The sequence below is a fragment of the Ambystoma mexicanum genome, chromosome 8 (assembly GCF_040938575.1).
Source record: "Ambystoma mexicanum isolate Mex_15411 chromosome 8, UKY_AmexF1_1, whole genome shotgun sequence".
In the NCBI taxonomy this organism is placed as follows: Eukaryota; Metazoa; Chordata; class Amphibia; order Caudata; family Ambystomatidae; genus Ambystoma; species Ambystoma mexicanum.
This window is the reverse complement of record NC_090929.1, coordinates 1,219,650,750-1,219,678,388: the sequence shown is the minus strand read 5'-3', so window position 1 is coordinate 1,219,678,388 and position 27,639 is coordinate 1,219,650,750. Positions and strand designations below refer to the sequence as shown.

The window sequence follows — 27,639 nt, the reverse complement described above, 5'->3', positions numbered from 1 at the left end:
ACCCCAACGATTCGGATGTTGTTCCGCCTAGAGCGACCCTCCAGGTCCTCGCACTTGGCCATTGTTGCGGACATTTGGCTTTCAAGTCGCGCGACTTTGTTGGAGAGGGATGTGGCACCATCATCGAGGCTCGAGATTCTTTGCTCAGCGTCGTTTAGCCGTTCTGTATGTGTGTCTAGGCGATGTTGCATCAGATCGACTTTGGAGGATAGACCATCCATCTTGTTATTTAGGCTTCCTATGCCTGCTTTTAGATCTAGAAGGAGTTCTTTTATTTCCATCGGATAGCTGTCGGCTACTGGTTGACTAGAACTGCACGGTGACGGGTCATCCCCCTGTTGTGGGTTTGGAGTTTTGGGTGCAGTGTTGCTGTCGAATGTCAGCTTCTTTTGAAGTTTATCTACTTAGCCCATCTTGGCGGGTGAATGTATGCAGTTTTGGCGAGGAGGGTCAGCGGTGGCGAGGTGGCTTGTAGTCGCCGCCGTGACTGAGGGAGAACTGGCGTTAGGTCGGTGGAGGCTCGACCCCTAGTCGAGGCCAGGCCCCAGGTGTCTTATGGGCTTCTTCGTGGACCGGAGGGAGTTCAGCCCCCCGAGCCGCCGCCACGCACGGCCAACCGCGCCTGTGGGGGGCGCAGCAATCTATTCTCGGGGCTCTCGGCGAATCCGGGCACGTACCTCAGGTCTTCATCTGTCGGGCGGATGTCCTGGTGTTCCCCCGCTCACGTCGCTGCCTCCCGGTTCGGTGCGGCCCTGCACGATGGCTCCGGGGAAAGCTGGAAGGCGCCTCTGTGGCCGGACTGCAGGTGACGCACTCAGGTGGGGGGGCTGTCCAGGATCATGCGAGGGCCGCCGGTGTCCGTGGGCGACGGATCTCGGAGCAAGGAACGACCGCTCGACGGTCTCCGCGAAGCCGCCCCCCGCCCCTCGGCGTCCGCCCGGCGCTCGGGGAGGCCCCGGCCTTCGCGCCGATGTAGTGGTGTGGGGACTTGGACTGGCCGATTCTCCCCCAAATTTCGGCAGGGAGTGTGCTGTGCAATCAGAAGCAGGGAGAAGCCCTCTGATTTCCAGTCTGTAGCCGGGAACCGCAGGATTCAACAGGATTTATTGCGGGCAGAGCGGGAGCTCAGGTAAGAGCGGCCATCTTGGTTGGCCCTCTAGCGCCCCCTCCTGCAAGCCTCCATACTTGACTTTTCACGAGACGAGGGTGGTGCTGAGGACACACCCCTCCTTTATGCCCAAGGTGCTGTCTGACTTCCATCTCAACGAGCCCTAGGTGTTACCAGTTTTCTTCCCGTCGCCTTTGTCGCCGTCCGAGAGGGCTTTGCACTCGCTGGATTTACCTAGAGTGCTGAAGTTCTATGTGGACCGCACAAAGAGTTTTCGGAAGACGTCACAGCTGTTTGTGAACTTTGGACCTGTGAACCAAGGGAAGGCCCTCTCGAAGGCTTCCATTTCCAGATGGCTTTTCGGATGCATCATGCACTGTCACCGGTTGGCAAACCGACGGTTGCCCGGCCGTCCAAGAGCCCATTCGACCAGAGCGATCGCATGCTTCCACAGCGTTCTTGTTTGGTGTGCCCCTGCTGGACATCTGTAGGGCTGCTACGTGGAGGTCGACGCACACCTTCACGAGATTCCACTGCGTCGACCGGGATTCCAGGGAGGAGTCCAGAGTCGGCCAAGCAGTGCTGCGCAACCTGTTCGCCTGAAGGTGGGCCTGGTGAGGAGGCAAGAATTGCTTAATGTTGAGTTTGTGATGCTTAATATTGAGCCTTTGCCACCTCCCGTGGTTGTGCATGTGTGTACTGCTATCTATTCTTATATTCATGAGCATGTGAATTTATGCCAGACCCCATGCTGGAGAAGGAACCAGTTACTTACCTGTTCTCCAGCATGGGTCTGGCATGGATTCACATGCAAACCCTCCCTCCTACCCCTCTGCAGCTCTTCACTTGGTCATACTGCCACTTTACGTGCTACCATATCTGAAGATGGCTGCCAGGGGAGGGGCTTGGGGAGAGGGCAGTCATTGGCTGGGGGCAGTATGACCCAGAGACCAGTGATTGGTTACTACTAAGAAAGACAGATCAGAAACGAAACTGATACTGATTTTTTTTCTTTAACGAGGAGTCCCTGCCTGACGACGGGGAATATTCATGAGCACGTGAATCCGTGACAGAGCCATGCTGGAGGACAACAGTTACAGGTAAGTTACTTGTTCCTTAAAAACAGTGGTCGAGTCCTGACAGATCGGTTGGGACAAGTAGTAAAATCTGTCGGAGAGTGAATTGGCAAAGAATTGCCATCCCAATGTGTTTGTGGATTTTCCTTGGGATATTCACCCCCCAAATAATTCATTGACTGTTGCACCGGTTAAACATCTGCAACAGTTCGATAAAACTGGGAAAAGAAAAGCGAGATGAGACCAGCAATAAGAAAATCTAGGAAATGAGGAATGGATCTCCAAATGGTGACAGCTGAAATTAAAGATATAAACAACACCTATAGGAACTGGTCCAGAGCTCGCCGATATTAGGAAATTATGCTGGGGGCTGTCTCAAAATAATTCCTGGAACTTTTTGTCCATAGTAGGATCCTTTGATAAGCCGCATTCCTCTGTACCGGATGGAATGATCGAAGAGTAGGTGTGGGTCAACATCGAAAATCATACAAAGTGGTCCTTGCTTTATACGAAAGAAGATCTAGAGGGTCTAATTATGAAGTATTCATCCTCCAGAGCCCCGGGACCCAATGGTCTAAGCAATTTGATTCTTCAGGCGGATCCAGACACGTGAGCTTGGGTTCTGGCTGCCCTATTTAAAGGCATTATTATCTCTAAACAATTTCCTAGTTCATGGAGGAGGGTGGTGGTCATACCTGACACTGTAAAATACCGCCCAATATCGCTATTGGCTGCCACTGGAAAAATGTTCGCAGGGCTAGTTCTTAAGGACATAGAAATGTGGACGAACTGTAAAGGCATAATTTCTAGACACCAAAACGGGCTTTAGGAGAGGCCGCTCGACATCTTTAAATAGCCTGGTACTAAATGCAGTTAGCAGTGAAGCAGTTTCTATACACGGCCTACCCTTGTTTGGGGCATGGATTGACCTGTCCCAGGCTTTTGATAACATCAATCAGAACCGCCACTGGGTCAAACTGAGAGAATGGGATATCCCTGAATCCCTACTGGTAATTGTTATTGACCTCCATTAAAAACACTGCTATGCAGGTGTTGGGCAGAAACCTGTGCAGTTCCCTTAGGGGCCACTGCAAAAGGCTTAGGACTAGAGGTGTTGGCAGTAAACCCAATTGGTAGCAGTCTGTACCACCCAGAGTTACCTGGTAGCTGTGGCTGAGCAGTCAGACCTCTCTCAAGAATAGTTAGGCAGTATATAGAGTACACACATTAGGTACAAAAATACAGTAGCACAAGCAAACACTGACCAGAGCTTTGGTATAAAAGTATATAATTATTTATTTAAAAACACACTTCTAAAAATACACTAGCACTAATATGGCAAGCAAGTTCAAAACGCAGTCACTATTACTTATTGAACAAGTCTTAGTTTAAAACACCACTTATTTGCAGACAGAGGTGAGCGCTTAACCTAAAATGGCACTCCAATAAGTTAGTTAAAAAGGGAGGGAAAAGGCAGAATTGGAAAAGCACACAATACCAACACTTTTAAAAGAACCACAGCAAGTCAAGAACGCCAGAGTCTACTGTAGAGCAAGAAAGTTCATAGGCCAGGCCCACTCTTGGAGCGAGCAAGGCGGAATGTGTCCAAGATCACACAGTTGAATTATACTTTAAAAGTCTTTGCAGATAGTTCAAAAAGAGTTGGATCAGTTCAGAAAAAGTTGGTTAACAGGTCCCAGGTCACCCCAGGATAGAGAGTCAAGGATTTACGGGACACCTTGAACAGTCTGTTGCAAGGGAGGCCAGGTGGGACACCGTACCTGAAATGGTGAGAGAGCTCCAGCGGGGGCAGTTGTTCCTGGCAGCGGGTGCAAGTCGGTGCTTCGTCCAGGGGAGGCGAAGATCTCGACGTGGAGAAAAGCTGGAGGTCGTTGCACTGCCAGGGAAGAAACCAGCCGCGGAGGTTCCCAGTTAAAAGGTACTACCCTTTTATTCGTGGTAGTGGTGAAGCGTGGCTATCCGGCCGCCGGGGTGCTTGGCACGGGCGATTCGACCACGAGACGATCCAGGAAGGCGAGAGGGCGAACTGGTTAACCCCACCAGTTCAAAGGAAGAAGACTCTCCAGGATGAAGATCTTCTCTGTCGTCGGGAAGTGGTGAGGCGGTTCAGCAGGGCTCCACCAGTGGTGTCGTTGCAGGTCGGCTCAGCTTCTCCCTCTTCGGATTCTTTAGGTCCTGTGGCGACTTCTGAAGTTAAAGCCCTGCTTTATGCAGAAAACCCCCATTCATCAGTCCTAGCTGTCACTCAAACATGCTAAGTGGTGAGCCGGGCGGCTCATCACTGGGCCAATCACACAAGAGTGCGACTTGAGTTGCCGAGGCAACTCAGTCCAGGGTGCCTAAACCCCCCTCCCCCCACCCCCGCCTTCAATCCCACACATCCTGTAGACCCAGACAGTGTGTCACCACTTTTGGAGGCTTCTGTGCAGAAGCCCGCCAAAAGTGGAACAAAGGTTTCGACTTGGGTTGGAGTTACAGAGGCGAACACAAACGCCATTTTAAAACCGAGTCCTGGCAAAAAGACCCAACCGGGGAATAGATATTAAATAACCCGGCAGTATCTTTAACATTGCACCAAAAAAGTGGTGCGTTTAAAATGAATGGGAAAATCCCATAGGAAATATTCTGGTGGAATATTTTGCGTGGTAACCACTGCCACCAGCCAGAAACTCGACGAGGGGGGACTGCACAGTGCCCCCTCGAAAAAACAGACCTAGGGGCAATCTAATTACCCCTACCAGTACTTCCACAATATGATGGTTTGTACTGGTTCTGTTCACAATTTAAGACTAGTAAAGTCAATGGTGACTTTACATGCCCTGGGAGACAGTAGTCAGTCCCAGGGTATGGAGTCTGTTTGGGGGTCACTATGACACCCCTGTGTTACTGCACTGAGGGTGCTTTGTAACACACTTACCAAAAACACATGAAACCCTATGGAGTAAAAGACCCCATAGCCCATAAAGCACATTACAAAGTCAAAGGATATCTCAAATCATGTCTAAGAGTGGGAGAACGAGTCTCCCTCTTAGCAGGAGAAAAAATAAGCCCCAAAAATCCAGCAAAGCTGCTGGGGGACTCACTAGGTTTGGGAAATTAGCCTATACAGAGAATTCTCCCTTACGGCAGGTAAGACTGCATATATTGGGTAGTCTCTCTAAGCCAATCATAATTTACAAGGGCGTCAGAGTTGCTTACTGGCACCATTTCTTTATCTTGTACCTGGCAGATCTGGTTGAATGGTTAAGGGAATCTGCGTTGGTCAGCCCGAAACTAGGTACCACCACCACCACCACCACTAATAGTTGGCTGGCCTATGCCGATGATATCGTGTTATTGGACAGAACCCAGGTTGGCCTGCAGAGGCAGCTTGTAGCTTTTCAGTCGTATGCCAAAGTGAATGGTTTGAAATCTAATACGGAGAAATCTAGAATTATGGTTTTTAAACATCCTAGGAAGATGTTTAAGCCTTTCAACTGGTGTTTGGATAATCGGAGTTCCTTTGGTGAAGGATATAAAGTACCTGGGATCGGTGGTAAGATCCTTCCCAAATAAAGGTTTGTCTACCTCCAGTTTGGATGCAAAGATTTTGCAATCAAGATCCCAGATTTAAAAAATTCTTAATAAATGCTGAAAGTTGTCTGATACCGGTAATCAAGTATTATACTGGTAAGATTGTTCCAGCTATGACCTACGGTCTAGAGACTAAGCCCCCAATCATATAACATTGATTGGGAGAGGCTGGAAGGAAATCTGTGGCGACGTGTTTTGAAACTGCCTAATTGTTTTCCTGTAGCATGCGTGAGATATGAGCTGGGCTTGAAATCGCTAAGGGCATGTCTGGAATGGAGTTTGGTCTCCCAGTAGAGGATGATTCTCTCCCTCCACTCTTCGCTCGCTCTATGAAGATCTTTTGGTGGCACCGAGGGGGTATTTCTAATCATTATCTGAATAATCTAAAAAAGATGTGTTAACATCTTAGACGAATCAGTTTGTACTGAAGCTATACTGATCCTAAATCCTGATAAGGCCAAAGAGTTAATCCAAAAGAATGGACTGGATAAGAAAAATTGTTAAGAGGAGAAAATCCTGTCTGTGTCCTTCCTTGATGTCGATGGACAAACCTAGGTCTATGCTACCCACACATTTGAGTACATTTCCAGATCCCAATATGAGAGATCATTGCCAAGATGCCCTTGGGCATACGTGCGCTTTACCAAGTTCATTTAAGATAACATAAGATAACATTGGCGACTTGCTGAGATTCAGATTAAACCTACTATCAATTTTGGAGATTAAGAATATTAGAGACCCAGTTGTGACCCCAACCTCAGACTTGAAAAAACGTGGGGGCTTAGCCACTCGGACATTGAGACCTCTTTTGAGCGACTGTGCTGGGACTTGGGAATTTAGGGCCCTCAGGTTGGAGCGCTTCACTCATCAGGGGTGGTGGTGAGGTGGCTGGAAACCAATCTTTTTTGGAATAGATTGGCCTCGGGTGACTGTCTTTTTAACATCAGAAGTTGTGAAACTATTGAGAGAGTGGAATTTGTTGACATCAATTAACTAATTGACCTTCTGTCGCCTATGGGTTTTTTAATTGTTTGATTTTAAGTTTTTTTTTTCTTTTAATTTTTCTGTCTTGTTCCATTTTTCTCTCTTTTTAGAGTGACTAATGTGGTTATATATGTTCCACTTTTGAGAGGTTGCTTTTGTTGTGCTATTATTGTATTTTCTTCTCGGTTTCTTTGTGAATTTTAAGATGTTTTGTGAAAAGTCAAGTTTTCACTTTTTGTTTTGACTAGATCACAATGAAAAAAAACAAGGAATCAGAACGGCAGGTTTCACTCACCAGCTTCTGTAATCCTTGTTCTGCGGTTTGCACGACTTCTGCCACAACTTCTGGCTTCACAGGGACCCACACCCTTCCTCTTTGAATGTGTCTCTCTCTGCTACTCCTTTAAGCAGGCCTTCTCACTCCTGAGACCCAGGGGTTGACAACAGCTCCTCGCCAGGGTCTCCGACACATTCCCTGCACTGAAACCATGACAATCAGGCTTACATGGGAAAGACAGCCTTCCTGAACGCCTTCTACTGCGCAGCCTCTGCACTTCAGAGTTTGGGGGAACAGGATCCTCTCCCAACAAGCAGGTGAAATCTGCTGTATCCATGTTCCAGCGTCCCTCTTGTTCTCCCACTTCTGCTTGGTTTGCCAGCACTGTTCCTTTCTGTGTCTACTGCACGCACTCCAGGCACAGCTCCTTCTGATTGCTTGCACCTGAGTGTGGCTTTTATGCCTCCCACGTTCCTTCAGGTGTGGACTGTTGGGCTTGATTGCTAGACTACTGCTACAACATACTTCGTCGTCCCTCTTCCTCATCCCAGTACTTATGGGATTATGAGACTTGCAGTCCCCAACAACACATTTAGTTCTTTTAAATAACTTAATGTTTAAGGGTAGTTTTATTTTCCTTAAAGTGATTTAAGGATAAATCAATAGAATGTGTTGTTGCAGAGGAAGACAGTCTATTTAAGGCAATATTTCTAGATTAATTTCTATCATCTTTTTAGGAGTAAGGAGGGTGTTTTTTCCTGAAATACTTTGAAGGGTCTTTCTGTTGCTAAGGCTTGTTCGGGTTTTATAGTACTTATGTCCAGAGCCACACATTTTGTGTGATTCAGATGCATTAAAATGGCAATAAACCATCATCTGTTTTGGCGATTTGGAACAATGTTCCCTTTCAAAGGACACATATCGTGTCTAATCCCACTGCTGCTGGAACCGAAGATCCAGGGATAGGAACACCAGATTGTGTCAGTTGCTTTTAAGTAGGACCCGAGCGCTAGGAAGATCCGCTGGACTTCCCTGGTGTAGGACTGACCAAGCCTTAGCCACCTCAACAGAGTTCTGGATCCCAGAAGCAAGGAAAGTCTGAAGTGGTACCCGAGAACCGCAGTGTTGCTAGATGCTGTCAGACGCGAGGAGCTGAAACACCAAAGGACCGCTGAATTGAAGTTTGCCCATTGCTGGTGCTGACCATCCCATTGCAGAGCATGGGTTCCCACACTGTCTCCCTCTTGTCCCCACAACTGAGGCTCAGGAACAATGGGATCTGCAGAGCTGTACAGGAACAGAAGCCAGATGGAACCATTTCTTCTAACCAGAGGTACTGTAAAGTCTAAGAGAACTTGCCTCTTGTTGTGTAGCCTTGCTTGCTCTCAGTTGAGATCTGCCTTGGTTACCTTGCAGAGTTGCTAAAGCTTTGCCCCTCTCAAGCCTCTTAGCTTGTGGCCCTTCAAGTGTTGTATTTTCTACAAACATTTCTAAAGATATTGTGCAAGTCTTTTTATCCAACCTGCAAAGAAGACCTCCAGCTCCCCTTGACATTGTGCAATTAACATTCTGTCCTGGCTCCATGAGAGACTCCTCTTTACCTCTGACTTTGCTTTGGAAGGTGTTTCAAAGTACTTGCCTGTTTGAGTTATTTGATAACCTTGGTTTTATTCCTCTATTCTATCTTTTACACCTCATTCAGAATTGCTCTAAATGTACCAGTAATAAATCAATGTCCACAGTGTCCTAGCTATTTAAGTCACCTGAGAGTGTAGGAAGTGTCTATGTGCCATCCTCAATGGGTGTCCTCTGATTCAGAGAAACTGTTAGTATATTTAAGTGTTACATGTTTTGCTTACTTTTTTGAAGAAGGCTTATGTAACTGACTGTGAAATAAATTGTTGAGTCTAAGTGTTTATTTGGATAACTGTATGGTGAAACTCTGTCACAGCATTACTGATAACATTGACACCTCTTGAGATGAGCCTGGCTGCTCGACCACACTACCAGCCTGTGTAGTTCAGACTTGTACCAAAGGTTGCTATTGCCAGGAGGTCAAGGTTATTGTGGTGCACCCAAAGGGTACTGCATCCAATCTTGCCTAACAGGGCACATCACCATCAAGCTGGCTCCCCTGCAGTCTTAAGCTATGAGAAACATGCAAGGGGAAGATGCCCCTGGTTGTCCCCTGCGCCTGGCTTCCACTGATTGCCCAGTGGGTAGAGGGATTGCCAAGGATGGGTCACTTACTCTCCCATCACCCACCCTGCTTAAATTCCGATGGCTCACTGACTCAAGGGTTATGGGATTATCTGCAGCATTGCAGGGTGAGTGCTCACTGCTTTTAAGTGATAAGGTGCCAGGACTCTGCCTCAGCTTGGGCATTTTTGTAGACTGAGACCCAGTGAGGCAGGCGTAAGTTGCTTTTCGTCATACAGGCAGGAGGCACAAGCTCTTTTCGGATCTTACGGCACACCAGTCTTGTGCACCAGAGCTACAGCTATTGGCACATGCCTCTGCCAGAGCATTGAGCCACTGTCACCAGGGTTGCTTGAAGCAGTGTGGTGTGGTGGTGGTTCTTTGGGTCTCAGCTCTTCCTTTCAGGAAAGTAACAGGCTTTTCTCATACCCACAGGTGAAGGGTTATGACAGTATTATGAAGGAAATAAGTGGACAAAATCTTACAGCTCTGTTTGGTCAGGGGGGCTTGAAAGCCCCAATCTCCCAGAGCTCGCACAGTTTCATGTCTTGCTGCTTGACCATCCCCCTCCAGAATCTCACATTTCTATTCCCTATAGAGACTGTGTATATTGAGTGCATGTTGAATGGTTGAACATTTTCTGTCTTGCTCCTTTGGTGTAACTCCATGTTGGATGCAAAAACCTATTCCTAATCTATTGTCTTTTCTAATAACTAGTATTGTTACTTCATCGCAGAGCTAACATTTTTTTAAGGTAGTCCAAGAGAGGAGGGGGAGGGGTAATATTATGCATGACGAACATGAAGTTAATCCTAGTTTGCCGTGCCTGTGTCCGTTTACAATGAACGTCTCAGTAAACGCGAGCATGGCTTTATACATGGCAAACTCTGCCAAACAACTCGCCTCCCCAAACAATATGGCCAGTGAGACCCTTGATGTAGAGCAGGAAGAAAGGGCTGCAGAAAGAGGTCTTTCAGCACACAGATACCTATCAAGCAGCGACAATAGAGGGGGGGGGGGGGGCAGGCAGTTACACCGGTGGTGAACTATCACGGTATGCCGGAACCTGCGACACCAATCGCTGGTGACCAAGTTCGCAGTGGCACAACAGAAGCACAGCCCACCCCTCGTACGAAAGAACATATCAAAAGGACAATCTCCTGACATCGAGTTACAGAACAGTCGCAGACCATCAGAAGTAGAAAAGCAGGAGTATGTGCTTTCCAAGACCCAACCGTCCAAAGAGCATAGGAGTAGAACCAACATTAACTTAGCTCATATTGATCTTGCGGCACAGGCTAAACACTGTGAGACTACCGCAAATTCCATGCAAGTACCATTAATGGATTTAGGATGCAGCAATAACCGAAACACCAGGTATACTAGTACTCTTAGGTCTTAAGATCTATGGAAAAGCAGAGAACGCATGGCTCAACACAAGCAACATCAAAAACCTACCTTCTAAAACCGGATTAAATACCGGATTCAACGGAATAAAGACTGTTTCTTCTTTAAACCAACTTGAAAAGAATATCTGGGAGCCAATAGGCTTAACAGCAGACATCCAATTGAAGGGTTACAAAAGCGACCAAATGCTGGGAATTCCAACTTCCACATGGTGAATCACAAATGGCGACAGAGATCCCCGACCAAGTACTAATCGAGACCTTGCTATTGATGGAAAACATTGGATCACCCATGGACGAGATGAGCGGAAGCTATTCAAACAAAGAAGGCCAATCTTTAAGGGCTCAAAGCCTGAAAACTCCATAGAAGGGTCAAGTGCGAGAAGTAATTGATGCCCCGCGGCTCCTGCTAGCCTGCAAAGGGACGAGCTGCAAAGTAGTAATTCTAATGCTCATTCGAGTCAATCTAAGCTTCCCAACAAAAGAGGGCGCTTTGACTTGCCAGAAGAATCTTTAGACACCCTAAAAAGACCCAAAACCTTTGCTTCTTTGACCACCCAGACTGATAGTATTATAAAGCACTTGTACCTTGACAACCTTCAAGGTTGCCGGAAAGACCTGGTAACGCAGACTGATGGCGAGTCTAAAGTAAGTTCGTCACGAGAGTGGCCAAAGGAACTAGATGCTCTACTGACTTCAACACTTATTTCAACGATGACACCGTTCATGAAACTATACGAACACCTTGGGGATCATTTGAAAGACCAGACAACCCTGTTTGCAATGTTAAACTCTAAAATGATATTCGTAGAGGGTTTTATATCTGCTATACAAAGTAACCTGAACAATAGTGCGGTGAGGGTTTTGGAGCTATTGCATGTCATACTAGATTCCATAATTAAACAAAAGGAAGAAAGAAGAGCATCACGGGTATTTGACCTAAAAGATATGCGTCCACCTGAAGTGGGGTGTAAGAGATCAAATTTGCCAGATTGTGACCCATTTGAACTTCACCACCCTACAACCTTCCTGAAAGAGAGGAAAACTAGCACTAATGAAAGGCCAAACAGCCAAGAAAGCGAGTGAAGCAATCCATCTACCTTGGCCGACCAGAAGGAGCCCGAGTGTATAGAATCAGACACAATTGCCTGCATACATCACCAACTTTAACGCCTTTAAATGGCCATGACCAAGTGTGGGGGAGAGGGTGAACCAGGAGCAATATATCTCTTGGATTTATCGACATACTCTATATCTAGTGTCGAAGTGGATGACTAAGGTGAGGAATTCGAAATCAGATAGACCCGGAAGAGGGGAGCCCTCAAGAAATGGAACAAGACCTGACAAGGGTCCGAAAAGGTCCAAACCCCCAAATTATAACTCCTGCCGATCAGATAATCACCAGCCCACCCAAAAAGCACAAAGATCACAGAAGGGTAGGTGTGAACAGGGCGCTGACCTCATTGATAAAATGAGAACCAAATGGAAGGACCCTTTGGATTATACAGTGTGTGGACCTCAACTGCACATGCTTAGATAAAAATGGGCAAATGACTGAAATAAGCTCGGAACCCCTAAGTGAGGCCCAAGGGCGAGGCAAACATTGGTCATACACCATGCGCCCGCAAGATATTATCCGTTTGAGCAGCACAACAAAGGGAGATATCCCTGGAAAATGAACATGGCGAGGAAGAAAAGGTGGCCAAACCATCGATTTATGTATGCATCTCGAGAAACCTGATAGAAGCAGTGGAGTCTTTAAAAGTGCTTGACACCACCCTCAGCGACCACAACTCGATTTATCCTGACCCATATCTGTATAAAAAAGAAACTGTGCGAATTTTACAAACATAAGCTGGGCATTACCGCGGGGAGAACGAGACGGGAGATCGATGGAAACTCAATTCCTGCCTTGTTAGAAGACCTGAACGCTCCCATTTACCATCAAGCTAAATCAGAAGATGTGCAGCGAATTTACCATTTGGGTCTTTTTAAAGCCTTCTTGATAAAAGGTGGCGAGGGAATAGACCGGCCATTTCGCATCTACATGCCTTTGATCAAACAGTGGCTCAAAAAAAGAAACTTCTGAACAAACAGATTGTATCCTACAAGGAGAGCCAAGAAGAGCCAATCATTGGGATACAAGCTAGAAATCCAAAAACTGAAACATTACGGCAATTGGCAAAAATGTAATAAAAATTACCTTGAGATGGGATGCAGAAGCCATGCTAGAAATGATCTGTATGAAAAATACATGAGAAATATGGACAACTATAAACAACCTTGATACTCCACAAGTGGCTTTATTTCTCAACCCAATACCCAAGGAAAATTGGGTAATGTACTGCGACAAGTTCTCAGACCTGGAAAGACCAGAAATGATCAGACCCCCGACAAAAAACAAAACATGGCGGCCGGAAGATTTTTATACCGACATCCTAGCAATCATTAAAAAAGCTAGCAGATCAAGAGCCCCGGGACCAGACTGCATGAGCATTAGCATGCTAAAACAGGCCCCGCAGGAATGGTCTGCGTTCTTGTGTAAGCTATTCAAACACAGCGTTCTTGTGTAACCTATTCAAATACATTTTTGTCTGAAAAAAGGTCCCGTAAACCAGGAAAAGATCCATAATCATTCCGATCTACAAAAAGGGGCATGGGACAACCCCTGCAATTATTGACCAGTTACTCTAGTGGACGTAGTGGTTAAGATTTTTGCAACCATGATCCTGCAAAAATTGGTAAAATGGTCTGAGAATAGCAGGCACCGAGATTTATGGCAAGCCGGTTTTGTGAAGGGTGTAGGCACCTCTCTAAACCCCTTTATCAACAATATTAAGGTGTGAGTACAGAGGAAAAAGGGGCTGAAATTATACACTCCCTTCGTAGACCTTAGCCAGGCATTTGACGCAATCAAGCGCCCACATTTATGGAACACTAGCAAAATGGGGCTGTCCCGCTGAGATCCTTGATCCTATTATGGATCTCTACTCCAATACGACCATTAAAATACGTCTGAATGGAGCAGGCCTACTATCAAGCGACATCTCAACAAATAAGGGACTCAAACAAGGCTGCCCCCTACCACCGGAACCTTTTTAATCTGTTTATCTTGGATGTCGAAGAAGTATTTACATCTATGTTGCTTCGCTCCGAAAATTGCGGATACCAAAGTGGGTCGCTTATTGTATGCGAGTGATGTGGTTCTCATGGACCAAACCCAGATAGGCTTACAAAGGCAAGTAGATGCCCTACAAACACACATTGAAGTAAGTGGTTTGATGACAAACCCAAGTAAATCAAGGATCATGATCTTTGGGGACCAGCTGAGATGTGGGCAAAACAGATCGAAGGTACTGTACCTGGCAGGAGAGAAAATACCTGTAGTTATGTCCTTTACTTTTCTAGGGGTCTGCCCGAACACTTCAAAAAATGAGGCTTCGAGACTAGATTCTTTAAAAAGAAAAGTCCACCATCTGTCAGGCCAGGGAAGATTGCTACTCAAAAGATATTATGGATTTTCCTTAACGCCACAAATTAGTTTCTATCGGATGAAGGTCCAACCAATCAACTTTGGAGCCGAATCGTTCTTCTCTTTTGACCATACGAATTGGCCCAAACTTGAAGGTGCCTTTTGGAAGAAGGTTCTGCGCCTCCCAATGGCTGCACCCATACAAGTTATTCGGATGGAGCTAGGTCTTACATCACTTAGTGCAATCGCCACATGGAAATTGTTAGCCTTATATAGAAAATGTATTGAAGAACCACCAAAGGCCGGATTTGTAGTACTTAAGAGAGCACTAATTAACAACCTTAAACCTAAACTCCGGGAGTGGAAAGCAATCTGCCTTGCGATCTTGGATGATTTGCGCCTAAACGAGAAAATTCTGTTGGAAAATCCTGATAAAGTGAAGAAAATAATTGTTCATGAAAGATTTGGATCACCACACGGGAGGAGCGACAACGTTGCAAACTGTATGGAAAACCACTGATGCAAGCAAGAAAACTGAATAGGCAATCACGATACCTTTGGTTAATCCCTAATTGGTTTATTAGGCATCAATTCCTTAGACTTAGTTTAAACCTGCTCCCCCCAAGAGAAATCTTAAAATCTCGCTCTGAATCGGAAGATGTTTCATGCAAACTGTGCAAAGACCCAAAATCCTTGGAATCCACCAAGCACCTGATAATGTTCTCCACAGCCACAGTGGAACGAAGAATTACATTTCTGGGAGAATGCACTAAGGACTACTTAAGTAGATCGGAAGACCATTGGTGGCATAGAATGTTCAAGGGAGAAAGCACTCTGCTAACTGTGGCTCTAGTACAACTGACAATTGACATTTTTAATAGACTTACTGCTGTGAATGATGGACTAAGGTCAGAGAGGATGGTAACTGATGTCTTGGAACCAGAAGATAGTTGAAAGAAGAGCCTGTCTCCTCCCTTGCCATGCTTTTTTCTTTTCTCTTCATTTCCCTCTTCTCATCCTTTCTCCATTTTTCTTATCTTTTTTTTTAAATTTTAAACCTGATGCTTTCAGTTGGAAAATTGGTTAAAAGGTGTTTCTTTTATGTTTAACCACTGTAAACCAAATAAAAAAATAAACATAAAAAAAACTATGGTCTCGAGGTGCTCATGTGGCTCTGTAAGAAAGAGGGCGGGTGGGTTTGTGAGGGAAGAGTGAGCGGTTGTGCTCTTCTGTTGATGCTTGCAGCACCAGGAGAAACTGTGCGTACCGGCTTTCTATGTGAGTTTACATTGTGTCCACTGGCTAGTTGTATCTGGAGGTGAGGGGCCCAGTGTCTGGGATTTCTTGTTGTATGTAAATGTTTATTATGCTGGGTATGTCTGGTTCGTGTGTCATTTAGCTGGACCATAGGCATCAGTGGTACTTTGGAGGTATGCTGGAGAGGAGCAGGAGAGGGAGTGATTAGTGCATTGGTTTGTGTTCTAAGTGCAATACATTGGCTAATCCTCAATTTTCTAAGTGCAAAGCTTTTAGGTGCAATACTGTGGCTATCATTCCCCATTCATCAAAGTGCAGCACATTGGTTTCCTCTGTGTGATACCATGGCTAACATTCACAGTTCTTTTATGTGTAATGCATTGGCTAACCTTCGATATTGATATTAGTGTTCACACTGTCCAATCCTATACTGATTGGACAGAATTACTGTACAACCCTAATCCTTGCTGAATCCAAAAACAGTTTATCCATTCAAATTTATAAATGTGTCCACTGGTTATTTGTCTGCCATCTCTTTATATTGTCATGGTTTTGACAGAGCAGGCTCTGAAATGATCAAGCCTTCGAACAAAAACTATTGGGGTGCTGAAAATAATCTTCAGTAATCTCCCCTCAGACTCCAGCTGCCCCATAGGCCCCCTTCCTTTGAAGAAGACTGGGCCCTGCCCTTGGCGTAGGACTGTAGGATTTCATGACCATCTGCACAGAGCTGGGTCCCTTTTTTTTGTTTTTGCTTAAACAGCAGTGATTAAAAGGCACCATGTTATAATAACCTTAAATATTTTTTAGGTTGCTGTGAATGACTGTTGTTGAGATTGCACCATAACGTCTATGGTTATTACTGTTCGAAGTCTTTTTTTTAAACCTTGCAACTTTGCAAAATATCCTTTTTCCGGAGAGGGCTGCCTGAATGGTCTGCCGGCTAACAGGTTGTTCTCTGCACTCCACCACCCCAGGTCTGTGTGTAGATGCTGTGGTGTGCGGACTAGAGCTGCCTGGGAGCCTGTCTCCTGATTCCAAGAGGCTGAAAAATGCAGCTGTAGCCTCCTCATTTTGAGTCTCATGTGCGGCACAGCCAGGAGCAAGCTGCCATTATTCCAAGCAAGTGCTGGTACCACCATGCTGAGATCTGCTGAGAATATGCCTGGTGACCTTCCTGATTGCCATGATCTTGTCTCCCGAGGGGAAGATCCTCTTCATCCTCGAATCCCATATTAGCCCCAGGAATGGTAAGGAGTGAGTGGGGAGTAACTGTGACTTCTTGAGGTTGATGATTAGCCCAGATCGTATAGTATGTGTGTAAGTGCTGAGGCTGTGCGCTTTACAACCTCGGGTGACTCCGGTCAGACTAGCCAGTCATTAAGATATGGGTAAATGTGGTGGCCTTCTGCCCTGACCAGTGCAGCTACAGAGTTCATCAACCTTGTAAAGACCCTCAGGCCGAATTGAGGCTAAAAGGGAGTACCTTGTATTGAAAATGAGAGCCCATGATCTTGAACCTCAGGAAGGAACAATGGGGCTCACAAATCGGGATGTGCAGGTAAGCATCCTGCAGATCCAGGGTGCACATCTAGTCTCCCCCACACAGTCTCTGGAGTAACCATCTTGAACTTTCAAAGGGGTAGGGAAAAGTTCAAGGAAGAGAGGCCGAGAACAACTCTCAGGCCAGCATGGTTCTTTTTCTGAATGGCGAATATCTGGGAATAGAAGGCCATGCCTCGCTGTGAAGCTGGAACCTTCACCACCGCCTGACTCGCAGTGAGCAAACGTATTTCCGCTAAGAGTTGCCGTCCAAATCTGTGGGAGGGGAGGAAATGGAGCGATTCGCAGACGTTAGTCTGTTGAAACTACGGAGAGGATCCATGGGTCCGCAAACCTTGCCCCACAGGAATGGAAATGAAGGGCAAGCCTGCCCCCCCCTCTCCCCCACCTTGTGGATCTGGAGGACATTGTCACAACTTTTTACACTCTGAGGCTGGTGCTTAGGAGGGGGACTAGACAAACTCCTTGTGGCAGGATTTGTGCTGCTTGCACCTGTGCTGGCTAGACCGGCTGGGCTGCCTAGCGCACGGCTCCTGAAAGCCACTGAAGCCACCGAAGGTACGGGCTCTGTCCGAGCGTTGGTGACTCTGGCTATAGGCCTTGGGTCCGACTTGGTCAGGATTGACACAGACCTGGCTGTCTGAGAGCTATTTTTCTTTTTTTCAAGTTCCTCCTCTGTGGTCTAGTGGAAAAAGTCCACCAAGGCCTAAACCACGCGCACTGGTGAAGTGGTCCGTTCCTGTCGACAGTTATGCCAGTGGGCGGAGTAAGGGGAGCGCAGGCTCCCTGGTCAGCGCGCATCTAAATTTGAAGGGAAGACCATTTTTTTTTTATGGTGAAAAAGGTTACGTTTTGCATCCTTCGCTAGGGACGCCCATATACAGTATGAAGGGAAGGGGGACTATGAACTAGGAGTAAATTAGTCACTACGGTGATTAACTTATCATTTTTGATTAATGGAGGTTGGTGCACAATATGGGAGAACCAGAAACTATTTCCAGATCTTTGCAACCGGTACCACAGATGTGCAGTCATTGGATATGACCTAACAGGGCGGATGGTGGTAATTGTGAATCTTTTCCTTTAGGTCATTAAATAGAATTCATTAAAACTGATGGATTTCATTCTGTTTTTTTCCCCCTCTGAAAACAATTTATAAGTTTGCATCAGCCTTAGTTAACTGACCCTTTATTTTCCTGCGTTGCCACACCCCTTGCGGGATGTTATTTCCAGCGGTTACCGTGTTGTAATTGTCCGTGTTCGCCATGGGGTTTTCACCCTGGCAGTTTTTTTGGCAATTTTTCGTTTTTCTTTTTTGTTTAAATTGTTTTTTTAAATCTGTTTGTGTAGGGGTTTTGGCGGTGGGGGTTCCGGGAGACCCCCACTCACCAAAAATATTTCCAAAACTGTTAGATGTGTTGAAACTTTCCACAGTTAAAACACGTGAAACCATTTCCAGTAAGACTGCCTTTGCAATGGGAGAGGAGCAAAACCGTCCACAAACTGGTCAGGACTGACTTCATCAGATAGCTTTGCTCTACCATGGCAGCGTGTCTTAAGATTAATGGTCCTGGGAACACGTTACTGTTAGACACTACCTTTTTAATATAAGGTACTTATGGGATTGTCAGACCGTACTGATTAACTGTCTGCATTCCCCCTCCCCCAAATGTAATGACGCTCGGGACTTTGATGGCCCCTCCTTGCCATTTTAGTTTATTTGCAACCTGCCCCAATATCCATGGTGCTGTTGTGATGCATATCCCAGTCCCCTGCCCCCAAAGCGATTTCGGTTGAGGAAAATATATCAGGGTTACATGATAACCTAGATGTGTGGCTGTAGGAGGCAGCAGGGTTTCCTCTAGGTGTGACAGAATATCACTTTTCACAGTAGCAGAGGGTGGGAGAGCTTGCTTAGCGCACTGAACTATAGCTTTTTTAAGATTGTGGCCTAGGACGGCCAGGCCCCCAGCAGTAACAATAGCACTGTAGTATTTCAGCACCAACACACTGTCCCATGCCCGCTCCCAACTCAGGTGGCTGACGAAAAGGCCTTCACACCGAATAGATACAACCATCCCATTGCCTCACACGGCCGGCCTATTCAACTACAAAGGAATGTGAATAGCCTCAGCCAAGCGGAGCGGGGCTGCGCCTATCCGTGAAGGACGATTTCCTGGGAGCCACGGCAGAGGTCCTGAGCTGCCAAAACAGACCTGCTCAGATTTATGGCCCTGGTGCCCTCATGATACTGTTCCCTCTATTTGAACGACCAAATGCCCACCATTAGAACTCTTAAATCCTTCTCAAGGTGACTTATTAGTGTGGTCCCTCCAGTGCCCAGGTGAAGGTCCAGTTAGGGTGCTGCTGCCAAAGTGGGCATTTGGGGGGACGGGGGCAGGGGCACAGAGTTCTGTCTTGTGATTTGTACTGCAAGGTGCACAGGGTGAGGATAACAAATATAGGTCAGTACCGGGCGGCATAGTGGGGTGCCTACATGTCTTGGATTCCATGAAGCGCCTCACATTTCATCGGGCCAACTTGACCTCGAGAGATACACTGAGGTCATGTACGACTGTTCGTGTGAAGAGAAGCATTCTCAATTAGGGATCTAATCACATCTCTGGGACCCAACGGTAACATGACAAGAGGCCATGTGGAAGGGGATTGATGCAAAAGTAATGAGTGAATGCTTGTCATTACATATGGAGCAGGCGGTATGTACATAGGTGACAGTAAATGAGCTGGGGGAATCGGTTCTGTATATTGCTTGCACCATGTGAGACAATTTCATTTTAAAATGTAGTGCCCTGCTTTGAAATAGTCATTGCGCTCCCTGGCAGTCTGGTTTGAATGCCTCTACTGACATTTTTCTGATGTGTGAAATAACCTTGTTGTCCTTGCAAGCGGTGCACTGAACCTTTTTCCTTAGGATTTTCAATTCCTTGTCTGGTTGCCGGTGGTCCGCCCTTCAGTGCCAATGGCTGTTTATTATTTTTTCTCACAAATAAAGATTGATGGGTGAAACTGGTCTTCCTTTTCTACAGCTGGTGATGATGGAGATGAGGATGGCGCCAAGCAAGGGGAAAAAAGCACACTAGGTAGATGTTCTGCGGAATTGGGCGGAGGATGGTTCGAGAGCTGCAGTGGCATTCAGGTCTGAAGGGTAGAAGTCAGATGGGTGGTCTAAGTGGAAAAGCAGACATCCAGCTTCCAGACCCATGGCAAAAGCCATAATGTAATGCCTGAGATCCGAATACTACCTGGCCTCCTTCGGGTGTGGCCCAAGTTTACTGGAGTATGCCCCTAGGTGTCTGCCAGCAGTCATCCCCAAATGGCTTTTCGCAATCTGTACCCATAGGGTAATTCTTTTTGTGAGATTAAGATGCCTCGCTCTGAGAAGGTGGGCCAAAGGGTTGTTTGCCCGTGACCAGATACAGGTCCTTAAAACAAGCACTCCTTTTCACCTTCTGGTCGCAGTTCTCACTGGGACCATAAGCCCAACTCTGGACCGCCTTGTTTTGAGACCTGATCTCAAATATAAATATCTGGATTTTTGGTCCTCCTTCTCACTCTTGTTTTACCACTATGGAATGTTGGTCAGAGACTGTCCTTGCTGCAGCCACAAATTGGTGATTTTTTGTTAATTGAAAGATAAAGGTAATATGTGAATTTGAACACTTGTATGGTGTTGGCACCAAAGGGAGGAATACAAATGACTTGCCTTTTTATACATTTTCCCATTTCCGTACTTCTGCGGCCCATAAATCTTTCGCAGTCCGTGGAAATTCTAGCTGGGCCTAAACATTGTCTTGCTTATTGCACATCTCTAAAGCACTGGAGTTATTGGGCTTCATAGGCCCATAACTAGTGAAGGAGACCTGGTTTGGATGGTTGGTTTAAACATTCATTATATGCTCTTTAATATTGCTGGTCTCAATGACCATTTAAGTTTGGTTTGCACTAAGACATTGCCACGAGTAGACAAGACACATGGTTCAACAACTACTTTTTTAATCTTAAAAATATTATATATTTTGTTTGAAATGATATTTTAAACCGTTTCATGTGTACGAAGATTTAGTCGAAGACTTCATTCTTAATGCTTTGGAAGCATCTGTCATGCCTGCTCAAATTCTCATTTCCTTCACCCTTGATGCTTATCCAAACCATAACGCAAAATACATTTTACTGAAAGCCATCTGGTATCTATGTTCGTTTTACTTCGGTTTTCTTTAGGACCTATTACAAAAAGTTAATCCGGGTTGCTTTCAAAATAAGATCCGGGAGACTAAGTGCTCAGGATATGTAGGTTATTTGTCTGCTTTTTGCAGATCTCTCCATGATTAGGTCTATATGTAAAATTACTGTGTGGAGTTCATTTAATCCGTTTGCAGTATATTGCTATTTATCGTAGTTGGAAAAGGTGTTGGGATATTTCAAACTTTATATGCAAATCCATACTGAATCGTTGGACCGATTCTGCCCTCCATCAACCTTTGTGTTTTACTGTTTAGTCAGTACGAAGTTGGTTTTCAGAAGTTGAGTACGAGGGATGTTTCAAGCGTATGCCTCTACTGTCATTGTCAAATGTATTCTTTTCAGTGGTCACTTCTTGAGTTTCATGAACGCCCACTCGGACTCTAGCAAAAAATGTTATTTTCATAAAATAAAATTTCTAATATTCTAAGCTGACATCTTAATGTTCCCTCATAGATTTTTGGTCCAGAAACAACACAAAAAGAATTTTTTGAAGGCACTGTAAAAGAATTAGTGAACGACTTCTTAAATGGGAGGAATAGACTGATTTTCACTTACGGCGTTTCAAATGCTGGAAAGACTCATACATTTCAAGGTAATTCTTTGTTTACTATTTATTTTCGCAGTTCACCGTTTGAACATAATAGCCTGGCGCTGCCTGTCTTTGTTGTGCGACTTATTCACTTTCCATTGTACAATCTTCCAGAACTCCTTAGTTGACAATCTAGCTATTGCAGTGACATTTTTGTTCTCATACTAAGTACCGAAAGTCCTGCTCTGTTTTGGTCTGGGTGGCCAAAATAGTGTTTTCCATCAAAGTGGGTATCTATATCTTGCAACATAATAAAAACATTTGTATATATTGGTTTCTATGTGTCGTTTGGACACTTGTTTGTTGCTATTAAGTTCTGTGAAACTTGCCGTTAGTTTGCATTCAAGAGTGGCGATTTGTTTCACCTAAATCTGAACCTGCAATTTCCCGCCCATATTTCTTTGCTGCCCACCTGTGTTGCTAAGAGTTGCATGTGCCCCCCCGCCCTCCTCCGTCCATAGAGTTGTCTGATATTGACTGCATGCCCTGCGTCACTACTTTTGCACTGGGTATTAAGCAGTGTACTAGGGCTCTTATTGAAGCATCTAGAGTTTTAGCCCTGAACATCACAAAAGCACCATTTTATGAATATTCTCAACCCAAAAAGTGTATTTACCCCTTGATATAAAGGCGTATGGTTCCGGTGAAGCTCATTGTAATCATTGATTTTTAAAACGGGCATAAGTACTGAATAGCACCTGAAAGTCTGCAGAGGTTGATGTTATAACTCCATCTCTGCAGGAGGACAAGATACCACACTTCAACATGTATTGAGTCTCCTTGCATGGCTATTCTGTGGTATGCTTGTTGCGATTAACTTCTTGATTTGTTTATGTAGCGCACCTAACCCTAAGGTATCTGGGCGCATTTCGTAAGGTTACATAGTTACAAAGGTTAAAATACATAATTACAACGCAAGTAGTATGCAAAATAGTGATATATACATGCAAAAATAATGTACAAACATAAAGCAATAGGAGTGGAAGCATGAAGTATACAGGTAGAGTGTAAAAGTTATGTACATATGTACAGAATATATCAATTACACATTTGACAGTTATTTACAGGTTAGCAGAAGGAGCAGACCTTTATGGCATCTGTTGGGTGAGAAGCCAGTTTTTTGCCTTCATTTTAGATCATCGATGATGAGGTTCAGAAATCATGACATATGCCAGTCATCCTATTGGGGCATTTGCAGGACTCTGACTTTTGTACTTTAATTTGAAGCCAATGCCCTAGTTGGATAAACTAGAGCTATGTGTTTGGAAAAGTCTGAGCTCATTTAATGTTGGTGCTTTTGAAATTGTTTTTTGGGCAATATTAGTTACCCCATACAGGATTAGCCTTGTCTTGATATAGAAGTCTACTAGTAAAAGTTGCAAGGGTACCTAAATTGCTGTGCTGCGCTAGGATATTGAAGTGGCACATAAACTGGTTGTCAAATCATGTTTAAAATGTTGCTTTCTTTCAGGTACACCAGAGGACCTTGGTATTTTACCAAGGTCCATGAACATGATGTTTAATAGTATTCAAAACAAACAATACACAAAAATGGACTTGAAACCAAATCGCTGTCGAGATTATGTGAGACTCACCAAAGACCAAGTGAAAAAAGAAATTGCCATAAAAAATGCTGTTCTCCGTTTAACAAAAGAGGTAATGTCTGTTTTAAAAGAAATCTTTATTTTTTTGAGCATAAACAGTATAACATTCAGCAATCCCTCTATGCACTCCTTTACCTTCAAATTGGAGAAACTGCCATAGTTCGCTATCAGCACTAGATTATCCTGGATGTCATTGTTGTATAATGTTCCTTTCCTCGCGTCACTGTATATCTCGTGTGTAATGTTCCACAGATTAGATGCATACTTTCAGTATTTGCGTTCTTTTGTGGGCAGTAGAGGTCTTGATATTCTGAAGTTAAGAATCTTACTATCGGTACCCTGTAAGAAATTCTCCATATTCTGTGTTCATCAAGTGTCACTTGTTCCGAGAACAATAATGTTCCAGATTCATTGGTTCCATTGTAGAAAGAGGGCGAGGGGGGGCTCTTTTTTCAAAATGCTGCTTTTCCTATTTTAGCTATTGTAATGTGCAAATAAGATTTGAAATATCCTGATCGATAAATCGATTGCGTCTGTCGGCCAACCATACCCCACGTATGGATGTAGCAGCTGTAAATGCACCTTCATAGTAACTGCGTTTGCTCCGAAGGCACTGGGGGAGAATGATTTTAAGCCTTGACCGGTTAGGGGTTTAAGCGTTTCAATATGTAAATAACCTGTGAATTGGATACAAGTGGGACTGTCTCATACTATCGTAATCTATCACAACTTCCTATGAATTCACAATCCTCCTCCTTTCCACCCACCCCCTTTGAAACCTGGATCATCCAAAACACTGAAATACTACCAACCGTTTGAAAGTTGAAATTGTAACTTGCTGCATGGCCCTCGGTGTGTACATGAAAGCCTTGCTCTCCTCTGTAGCTTACCAAAATCGGTATACTCGAACTGCTGCTCGAGAGACTGCACACAACGTGTTTGCTGCTAAGCTGCAGTGCCACCTACAGCACAAAAAAGAGGTAATTTACAGGCAACTACTGATTCCGGCTGCGTGAATGATACCTTTTTGGGGGGCGGGGGTGGCTGCTCAATCCTGGTATCAGCTTGGAATGCTTAAACAATTCTCTAATTTAGCAAATCTTTCAAAACCTGTATTTTTCAAGAACACCTGACCAAAGACTAATCCCAATTGACCACAGACCGGAACTCATAGTACTCTGCTACTGTTAAGATGCTAGCCCAAACACTGACTACTCACTCTGTACTGCGCTCCACTGCTCTCGAGCTAGGACACACTTAATAAAGTAAATGATGCCCCGTCACTGTATCAACTTGTTGTATAGATCTCCTTTGCTTCACAACTAAGTTTCAACTATGTAAAACTGTGTACACATGCTTAAAGGTGCTTCTCCCAAAACAGGTCAGCTGGTAACGGCAATGTTGAAAACTGTTGGTGGTGAACTCTCACGGAGTGGGAATGTTCAGATATAAAGCAATATGTTTAATGCAAAGGTAGACCTTGAGCTTCGATACACCCAACCGCGCTGTGCATTAGAAGATAAGGCAGAGGCTCTTGCCTCTGACTTATGCTGGTATTGTAAAAGAGTAGTGCGTTGATACACATGCTTTGGGAATGTGAGAAGATTGAACATTGGGAGGAGGCAGGAGAATATAAAACCAGGAGCCCCAGTTTCTGTTTGTGAGTTGTTGGAACAGGCTACGGATGGTGATTGGAGGCTTTTGGAGCAAGGTGCTGTTGGAGTCCAGGAAATGTGAAAATCTGAGTGAGGTGCTCACAGAAAGAGGTGGTAGTAGGAGATGGTAAAGATCAGGAGGAGGTGGAGAAGAATTGCAAATGGTGGCCACAACTAGGGAGGTTTGTGGAAGCTAGGAGCAGGCAGGAACGAGGAGGCCAAGTGTCCTGTATGTCCTCCTTTGTCTTCTCCACCCCACACCTTGCACCACTCTCCTCACCTTTGTTCTCTGTTCCAGAGGTTTCTTGAAGGCTGTGTTGGTGTGCCAGATAATCTTTCTCCTTTTGTGGTAAGTGCCTGCCACAGGTAGAAGCCACAGTGAAGCCGTTAGAATACCACACTATGGCTCCAGCCCCGGGAACAGGCTGTCAGATATGGGGGAAAAAGCCAGCAGGCAGAAAAAAAACCCTTGCAAGTCTTGAGTAGTGAAGGGCAAACTTCCAGCATCAGGGTAGGATGTGGTCTGCACTCCCATTAAATGGATACCTGAGTTAAGTAGAAAGGAGGATTTGTTTATAGAAGAGGTTAAAGGCTCAAGGTGATAAATTCGTAGTCTCCAACTAGGATCAATATTGAACAGAAGTGAGAGCGTAACAACTGTGCCCAACAAGAAATGAAGTACGAACCAAGGCACTGCACAGGAGAGGTCTGAGTGGGGTAAACGCTGCCAGGAGAGCACAAGAAGCAAAGAAAAGTAATAGTGGGAGCAAAGGAGTATATAAAGCGGAGGAGAACCGGCAAGGCCAGTACGGGAGAGAAAACAAAAGTAAGTAGATGAACAGAATGCAATTCGTAGTAGCGTCAGACAATAGAGGAAGAGGGGGGCTTCTGTGTGAAGCGAAACAAGAAAGGAAATTTACTTAGCGTATTAACTGCAAAGAGAGACCAGCTAACCGGACGGCTGCAACGTGCCGACCGCTGGGAGTACACACACTAAGTACCTCCCAGCGGTGGCCATGTTGGTAAACACTAGAGCGTTGCTGGCCGTTCAGAGGGAATGTAATGGAACATTCAATGGCGGTGTAGCCGCCAACGTGGTAACAACCGCCAATTGGACCGGAACATGACACCAGGTCTGCCCAAGACGGGTCAAGAAGGTGAGAGGAGGTTAAGACCCTGACGGAGGGAGATGAGGGGAGAGGAAGTTGGGCATGCATCTGACGGTTTATAGGGCATAGGGTTTAGAGGACTTCTGGCTTACCTCTTAAAAGCTTAAGCTAGATCTTCAGCTAGCTGAGAAGACACAAGGACCTGAACCTCAGGAAAACAGGAAACCAATGCGGATCAGAACTTGTGTGCCCTCTTAGTGCTATAGATGACTGGCCCGCAACTAGTTAGTTGAGAACAAGGAACAGCCACCCTGTGGATGGAAACACTTTACATTGTTGTTCCTGAGATGTTGCCGTCAAGTATTTGGACTATGTTCCTTTGTATTCTGTAAATTACTATAAACCTCATTCATTGAGTGCCTTCGATTGCCCCATCTGGCCAGGAATTTGGTGTGGGATGCACAGAGACTGTGATGAACGTTTGCCCTGCCCGTAAGCTGAAAATACAGTGCTGTGCCTATGTTCCCTAAAGAGCCACTCTAGGTTCGGCGCAATGGGATCTCTGCAATGCTGACCGGGTTGATATCAATGTCCAGGGATGGGCCCTGCCTTACACTGGACTGAGGATAGCACTTCAAAGACGGTCCTATGAATGCCCAGCATCTTAATCTTCAAGGTATTCTTCTTTCCTCACTTTCCCCCAGAGTCTCCGTGTCTGTAGAGCTCTGGTTCTCTCTGGGCTGGACTACTGCAACAGCCTCTTCCTAAATCTACCCGCCTCCACAACTCATCAGAACAGTACTGCGAGACTTGTCCTTGGCCTCAAGCCCAGGGATCGTGTATCTCCAGCTCTGCAATCCATCCATTGGCTCCAAGCGGCAGCAAGGATCACGTTCAAGACCCTCTGCATTTTCCACAAGGCTTTCTGGAGCCTGGGACCGCAATACCCCCAACTCTCTCTATGGAAAGATCTTCCTTCTCAAGCTCTTCGCTCCTCCAACTCATTGAGGGTCCACTGCTTCTACGGGCAACGAGTTGGGGCAGATCTTTTTTGACTGCTGCCTCCCTCTGGAACAGCCTTCCTACCTCTGAAACTTGAGCAGAACCATCTCTGGTTCCGGAAGCACTTAGACCTTCCTCTTTGCTTCTGCCTTCTCTCTTCCTCTCCCCTGCTGATCTCCTGTCTGACACTTGTACTGGTCACCTGGCTACCCTCTGAGTTTGGACCCAGGTCCCTGCCCATCCAGCTGCATACCCGCACTGCCTCCTGGCACCCCGTGCACTTGTGGTCTGTATCTTTAACTCTACAGTCCCCTTTCCTGCACTAATTAGACACCTGTTGGCTGCCCTACTTGTTATGTTGATTCTTTGTCCGGCACTTGTCCAGCACCCCCACCTCCTACCTTTAATTGGCACTTCTCCCCTCCCTCCTGCATTTGCACGATCGCAATGTCACTAGGCCTAGTAAGATCATTGTTTTCGT

General features: G+C 45.5%; 1 protein-coding gene across 3 annotated transcripts in view; it reads left to right on the top strand.

The window, feature by feature from the left end:
• KIF20B (kinesin family member 20B) overlaps positions 1-27,639 on the top strand; it is a 2,369,321-nt gene that overhangs the window by 470,065 nt on the left and 1,871,617 nt on the right. For all 3 annotated transcript variants that reach the window (XM_069611316.1, XM_069611317.1, XM_069611318.1), the window contains exons 5-6: positions 21,653-21,791; positions 23,260-23,444. In XM_069611316.1, the coding sequence (XP_069467417.1) occupies positions 21,653-21,791; positions 23,260-23,444 (324 nt within the window). The remainder of the gene's footprint in view (positions 1-21,652; positions 21,792-23,259; positions 23,445-27,639) is intronic.